At 45.3% G+C, this 7,908-nt stretch overlaps 1 protein-coding gene across 1 annotated transcript in view; it reads right to left on the bottom strand.

The window, feature by feature from the left end:
- LOC143829250 (uncharacterized) overlaps positions 1-5,857 on the bottom strand; it is a 73,792-nt gene extending 67,935 nt beyond the window's left edge. Inside the window, exons 1-2 of the mRNA XM_077319787.1 lie at positions 5,698-5,857; positions 3,919-4,081 (exon numbers count right to left, since the gene is read on the bottom strand). Coding sequence (XP_077175902.1) covers positions 3,919-4,075 — 157 coding nt within the window. The 5' untranslated portion in view covers positions 4,076-4,081; positions 5,698-5,857. The remainder of the gene's footprint in view (positions 1-3,918; positions 4,082-5,697) is intronic.
- Between the last annotated feature and the right edge of the window lie 2,051 nt (positions 5,858-7,908).

Genomic DNA, 7,908 nt, shown 5'->3' on the forward strand with positions numbered 1-7,908 from the left:
TTCAACAGAGGATCATACCATAGAGTCTGCCTTCCAAAGCAGCCATTTTCTTCATGTGAACTGTCACCTGGAGACCTGTTGTAATCATAGGAGATCTCCAACTACCTCCTGGAGATTAGAAACCCTATAGCAGGACTGCAGAGTGGGCAACTGGCGTTAGCGTTCAGAGCTGGATCTATATTCTCAGGAGTTCTGGGCAGATAGAGCCCAAAGGACCTCTGTCCTCCCTTGCCCCCACTTATGCTCCTCATTTGTACCTCCCCACCTGCCTGCTTTCTCTTCTCTCACTACCCACTCATGAATATTTCCTCTACCCAGTTATTCATTTCCCAGCTCTCCCTGTGCTCAGACCCCTTTCCCCTACTTGGGAGCACTGCTGCTAGGAATTTTGCTGCCATTCCTCTCCTGTGCATCCTTCCCCCTGCAGTACTAGACAGCAAACAAATCCCAGTAGAAAGGGGGGTCATGTCAAGTGTCCTTACAGAGGGAAAAGTGGGGGGAGGAGAGAGGCTGTGGCCCTGATCCATGGGGGAAAGGCATTGCTCAGGGTCCCTGGAAGCATGGGGCCTGTAGCACATGCTACATGTGCTTCCTGGATAAACTGGCTTTTAGCATTATAGTGTTTCCAGGTCCCTCCTGGCAACCAGTGAGGGATGGGGGCCTCGCCAGGAGCAGAAGGGAGGTCCGAGCTATGACGCCAGCAATACAGTGATGTCACTACTGGCATGTAGAAGAAGAAGAGTTGGATTTTATACCCCACTTTTCACTGCCTGAAGGAGTCTCAAAGCAGCTTACATTCACCTTCCCTGTCTTCTCCCCACAACAAGCACCCTGTGAGGTAGGTGGGGCTGAGGGAGCCCTGTGCTGTGAGAATAGCACTACCAGCACTTTGATGAACCCAAGGTTATCCAGCTGGCTGCATGTGGAAGAGAGGGGAATCAAACCTGGCTCGCCAGATTGGAAGCTTAATTACTACACCTGGCACCTCCAGAGCATAACCCGGATGCTGCCAATGTGATGAAGTCCCTTCTGATACACACTGGAAATGATGTCATCACAGTATCAGGGACATAGCCCGGGCCTTCCTCCTGTTCCTGGTAAGTACCCCACTGGCCAGCTGATTGGTAACCCCCTCCAAAAGACCTGGCCCTTAGAAGCTGCCCCTCCTCAGGGTGAGATGACACCAGCCCTGTTAAGGCTGTCAAAGAACCTGGAGAAACAGAGGCCTAACGAGTGGAAATGGGCAGGGAATGCTCTTCTCGTCATGGAAAGAAATAATACCATCCCGTAACAACTAAGATTGCATTAAAGGGACAGGGAATTTTTCTCCAGGCAGTTGGCAACCATAACCTGTAGCATTTGTAGCTTTATGTCTTTATGCTCTTTCTAGTGATTGTTTAGTGCTGCCAACTGTTAAACTGGTCTCTCTAGGTGTCCCGTGAACATCTGTTTCTTTCGCAAAGAAGCACTGGATGATGTTAGTCATGCAAGGAAAAGCTTCAATTTCCCATTCCTAAACCATTAAGCTTCTGGCAAAGCTTACTACACCTGTGGTGTAGTAACTGTGTAGTATGTAGCAATAATTGTGTAGTAATTGTCGTGAAATGCCTTCCAACCTAAGATTGGTGCCAAAAACTGCAGCCCCAAAGGATAATTGTTGAGTTTGTACTCTGTGCCAGCACAGAGACTCTTGGGGGAAGTTAACAGGTGTGTGTTTGTGGTGGGAGGGGGATATTCTCTTTTCTGGTGCGGAAACATTCTTTGCCATAGATATACAGATGAATCTGGCCACAGAAAGACCATGGACAACCCAAGTCACAGAACGAAGACATAGAGTTCCAGGACCCCAAGGTAAGAGTGGACCTTTTGGCAGACAGAAAGAGGAGGAGCCTGCCCAGGGAGGGGCCAAAGTAGAGAATAAAACATTGCAACTCATTGAAAGAAGGGACATTTTGCACACATTTAGGAGGAGGGTGGCCATGAGCATGTGGCCCTGAAAAGACAAGGGATGATCCCTGAATACTGGAAACAAGGTAATATATCAGTTTAATTAACTGCAACTTAAGCAATTAGATAGCCTCTCTGTTTTAGGAGATCAGGACATTATGCCCTGGGCAGAGGATAGAAATCTATTCACATTTCTTTTACCCTTGATTAGTGTGCTTTGTTTACTTTTGCAGTGAGTACTTTGAGTTTATCGAGCCTCTGGTGGCGCAGGGTGGTAAGGCAGCCGATATGCTGTCTGAAGCTCTGACCATGAGGCTGGGAGTTCGACACCAGCAGCCAGCTCAAGGTTGACTCAGCCTTCCATCCTTCCGAGGTCAGTAAAATGAGTACCCAGCTTGCTGGGGGGTAAACGGTAATGATTGGGGAAGGCACTGGCCAACCACCCCGTATTGAGTCTGCCATGAAAACGCTGGAGGGCGTCACCCCAAGGGTCAGACGTGACGCGATGCTTGCACAGGGGATACCTTTACCTTTTACTTTGAGTTTACCTATTAAACTTCTCCTTTTAAACATGGGCAATCCAATCTCTGTGAACCACATGGTCTACATTTATCTGGAATAGAAGAAGAGAGACCCCCAAAGCATGCTATGGGTCTTTAAGTGACCGAAAGAGAAAGGAGCTTCAACACAAATCCTTTTGCTGAGTCAAAACTGCTTTGCTGTAATGGCAATAACCTTAAACATAGGCATGCCAGACCCCGGCAGCGTTGCTTTCCCCAGTTTGGAGGTTTCAGAAAGTGGGGGAACCCCCCCCCAAAAAAAAACCCCACTCACTTTTGTAGCAATCCTTGCCTCCAGACTGCCCCCCCCCACACACACACACACACTCTCACTGGGATCAGGAAAATGTCCCGAGGTGCTGATGTCATCTGGAAGTGACGTTGGGACGCCAGGGTCATTGCTGAATGATACTCTAGGTTTTCAGCAAAGTGAGAAATTATGAATTCAAAGAGAGGGCCTGTCTCTCTTCCATTATGGATTGGTGAATTTCCTCTCTCCCCTCAGACGTGTGTGTTTGTGTGTGTTGTTTAAAAGTATACTGGAGGGAGGGGTGGTGAGGCCTACTTTGAAATCCTGGTTTGGTATTAACCAGCCTACTGTCTACCTTCGGGTGTTGTGAGTAACCAGGGTTTAATAAAACCTAGTATATAAACTATGGTTTATCACGATGCCTTAATGTACTGTCTCACACTCGCTCTGACATGGACATTTTTTCAGGCTGTTGTTTCCCAGGAACATCCAAGACCCCACCCCTTCCCCCCCCTTGAAACCCTCATTCCTATACCATCAAGTTCTGGTAACTATTGACGGGAGAAAAGTGGATGAGATAGAGGTATGGGACACTGATTTTTAGAGAATTTATGGAGCTGTTTTTAATTATGCTGATTTTATTTGGTCTACACTGCCCAGGGTTGCTGGACCAAAAGGGGGGGTCCTATAAATCCAATTATATAAAATAAAAATAAATAAAATGGCAAACCATTTCTGAAATTGAAACTGAGGAGGCACGTTTGCTATGTAAATCAGACGTCAAATATCCCACTGAGCATAAGATAGCCCTTGGGCGCTCTTAAATTAGTTCTTCGTATGTTGGCTAAGATTAACAAGTCCCTTGCCGTGTTAAAGACACATACAGAGATAAACCATCTTTGCTGAAAGAACTATTTAAAAATATGTTGTATTGAAAAAAATCCAGGAGTTCTGTATCAACTTACCTGCCTGTCCTCTAGTTCAGTGTACTGAATACATAATAAAATGTGACAAAACCTAATAGTAATGGAACAGCCTTTCTCTTCCCAGACCTTATGGCAAACATATGCTCTAGAATGGCCTTCCTTTTCTACCCCGAAAGTGAAAATAAAACAAAGTCAGAAATTGCAATGCAAAAGCCATCCGTTAAAATACAGTCACCTTGGTCGCTTGGACTGGGGTATTTCTCCACCGCGTTTGATAAGAAAGGTTTGGACTTCTGTTTTTTCATTGCATTTCTTTTTTCTTCATTGGCGTTTTGTGCCAAAAAAAGGTGATGATCAGCCAGGAACAAAAGCCACCATAATCTGGAGAACATGGCACACTTTGTTTGCCCAAAAGACAGAAGACAAGAGGATTACAAAAAGATAGCAAAGTGAACAAGAGACAAATCCCCTTGTTATGATCTCAGCCAAAAATATGGGTGCATATAAAGTAGTAAAGCAACACAGCCTAATTATCCAATGTTTTCCGTGCAAGTAAACTCTTTTCACATGCACTGAGACCATTGCATACAGTTAAGATTTCTGCAGCCGATTACAATTCTATAACAAATTTTCTGGACTGTGTTTGGTTTCCCCAGGGAGAGCCACAGCAACTTAAATAAGGGTGATTTCATTTTGTACTCATAGAAAGCTGTAGATCGTACACTTGCAACTTTGTTGGGGGAAAGTGGGGAAAGTTATAGAATAGAATGCCATCTTTTATTGTAATAATGGGGTATCTATGGGATTTTACGGGATTTTACTTTGATTTTATATTTTATTGTGAACCGCCGTGAGACCTTTTGGCGAATGGCAGTATATAAATCCAATTATAAATAAATAAATATAAAATAATTCAGTCACTATCCAGCACTTGCTTTTAAAATGCAAAATAATAATTACACCAACCCTGCAATGTGGTAGGCTAAGAAATAGTAATTTGTTTCATGAGTAACTGACCAAAGATTTGAACTCCTAGTCCAGAAAATCCAACCATCTTGTCCCCCTGTGGTCCTATCCTGTTTGCATAGTTTATACCCCATGCCAGTGCTACAAGACTCGAAGCAGTAAAGAAATGTAATTAAAGGATCTATGAGGATAGATTCCAATGGGTAGCCGTGTTGGTCTGAAGCAGCACAACAAAATCAGAGTCCAGTGGCACCTTTAAGACCAACAAAGATTTATTCAAGGCGTGAGCTTTCGAGTGCAAAAGTCTGAGGAAGTTTGCTTGCACTCTAAAGCTCATGCCTTGAATAAATCTTTGTTGGTCTTATCTACGAGTGGTTGAAAGGCAGATGGGCAAATCCGTACAGCTGTCCTTGCTTTTCCCCTCTAGAATGAGATTGCAGAACGGTTTGAAACTCGCATCACAACTACAACAGCAAATTCATTTACAACACCTTGTGTACAGACATCTCCCAGCAGTGTTTGGTAATGGCATTACTAGCCAGGAACTGAATACACGCTTGGTAGTCAAATGCCAACCATTGAAACTGTGGATGTAACCTGAAGGCATTGTTCCTAAAAAACTACACTGTGATCCAACACAAATTACAGTCATATAAAGTACATCAACAAATATCTTTCCCTCTGCCCTTCAGCTACAGTTTTACGCTTTCCACTGCTGTCTGCCTGTGTGCTTCAGGTTGTCCTTTCCGCTTGACAGGGCGATCCACTTGTTGAGAGCTTCTCTGGGAGATTCCCTGCTTCCTCCCCAGCCCGACCAGTCACATAAGAACCGTTAACAGCGATAAAAAAAACACAAACAAGCCGGGCACGTAAATCAGTGTCATGCCTTTTGTGTATCTGATCTCAGGGGGGGAAACCGAGAAATGATTCACTACAGAACGCTGGCTCACAAATAGATACAGCGATGCCTCTAAAGCTCCACTCCACATTCACATGTGGCTTTCTCTCACACAGAGCATTAGAAATTGGTGGGGGAAAGCATTCTTACCTCAGGAATTAACTGTGAATGCTGTTCCTGGGAGAAAGAACGGCCGCTTGATGTTCCCGCCTGGGCAGTTCCCAGCTAGAAATATCTTCTCACTCTGGAAGTGAAGAGAGGAGGGGGCTGTGAAGGGGAGCAGTGCAACAGATGAAAGTGCAAACAAAGAACTTGGACCACTCCCCCAGTCCTGTAGAGACACCCAAAGCTACATCGCTTTGCTCCCATAAATCCACTCCCTGACACATTTTTGGGCTGGAGCTAAGCAAAGATGCGGTGTTTAATAGGCTATATATTTCCTCCGTTTTAATTCTGTTTAATGTATGGGGACAAATGGCTTGCGTTGTGAGTTTTCAATTTGGAGCTTTTATTTATTGTATTTAATCAATTTGTTCTCCATCTTTCTCCCCAATGGATTGCTGAAGTGGCTTACCTTATTCTGCTGTCCTCCATATTAACGTGAAGTAGTCAGTCAGTCACATAAAACGTGAAGTAGGTTAGCTTTTGGAGCTGCCCAAAGGTCACGCAGTGAGCTTCCATGGCAGAGTGGAGGTTCAGACTTAGGTCTCCCAGATTCCCAACCCCTGGGGGTCCAGGGGAGTTCTGAGGCAGGTCCGGGGAGCTCTGAAGTGGCATAGTCTGGGCTTTCTTCTCAGCTCTTGCTCCTCTTTTTGGCCTAGAGGCAGAACTGCCATAGTAGTAGTAAAGGGGAGGGAGGGAGCAAAAGGATGGCTAAGGGTGTGAGTAGTGGTGCCACTTCCAGGGGCATTGGAAGGGGCATGGCCAGCTGACATCACTTTCGGGGCTCCTTGAAGTCTGAAAAATTATTTCAAGCACTCCTCCATGGTCAAAGAGCTGAAAAAGGCTGCTCTACCTACTATACCAGATGAGAAAGCTTTGGAGAAAGAAGGGCTGATTAATGAATGGGAATGTTGATGCTTAAATGGGTGGGTGTTTTTTTGGGTGGCTATCCAGCTATGTGGGTTCCGGGCCATGAAGGGGTTTATAGGTGGTAACCAGTACTTTGACTTGAACCTGGTACATGATGGAGTGACTGATACAACAGATATGATATGCATGGTCCACTGAGTTTCCAATAGGAACTGAGCTGTGGTGTTCTGTCTGAGCTGGAGGTTGTGGCTGACCCATGTAGAGTACATCACAATAGCCTGAAATGGAGGTTGCAGTGGGTTCTTGTGTAAAGCTAGATTTTGTTTAAGGCTCTTCAGTGAGTCAGTGCAATGTCCTTCAGTACTTTGGCCCTTTGACACAGCATTTCCTCCATCTTGTCAGAATCCAATTTCAGCTTGTTCGTTCTTAGCATTGTAGAACATTGGTTCGGAACCTCCAGAACATCACTGGGCAATCTGAATAAAGAAATATAGAGCTGGGTGTCATTAAACTATAGATGGTAGCCTACTTGAAACCCATGAATGATTTCTCCTAAGGGCTTTAAATAGAAATTAAAATAGCATGAAATAGCTGCCAGGCGGGACGCGAGGATCCATTGGAATTATAGCTAATTCCTAGACTATACAGATCAGTTCCCCTGGAGGGTAGACTCTATGACATTGAACCCACTGAGGTCCTTGTCCTCCCCAGAGTCCATCTTCAAATCTCCAGGAGTTTCCCAGCCTGGATCTGGCAACCATATCTCTCCGTCCCCCACCAGTGGCCGGGGTAGGGGGGGGACACCTAGCAACCCTAACCTTGCGGAATCCCATAGGACAAGTTCCACACTGATAACCATTAGTCTCCAACAGCAACCTTGTGAAACCTGCCCATGTGTAACCATTTAAACCAAACCAAAACACATCCCTTAATCTCTACTTTTAGGTCGAAACATCTCAACAAGATGACATGGTCCACAGTATCAAAGATAATTCCAGTAAGAGCAACTAAAAGGCATAGCCCCTGTCTACATGCAGACGTAGACGATTGATTAAAACCACCAGCGCCATTTCCACCGCATAGCCTGCCTTGAATTATCCAGGAAGACCTGGAGACCATAAAGACCATAAAAAGCAACTTAGGCGGGGGGGGGGGGTGACAATTGGCTACATTAGTCCCCTCCAGTACAAGTTACCAAAAAAGGTGCCCTGAGCTAGTGACTGGTTTATAACAGTCATAGGGTTGCTAGCTCCAGGTTGGGGAATACCTGGAGATTTGCGGGGTGGAACCTGATGAGGTTTGGTTTGGAGAGGGGCTTTGATGTGGTGT

The sequence above is a fragment of the Paroedura picta genome, chromosome 2 (genome assembly GCF_049243985.1).
Source record: "Paroedura picta isolate Pp20150507F chromosome 2, Ppicta_v3.0, whole genome shotgun sequence".
Taxonomy (NCBI): Eukaryota; Metazoa; Chordata; class Lepidosauria; order Squamata; family Gekkonidae; genus Paroedura; species Paroedura picta.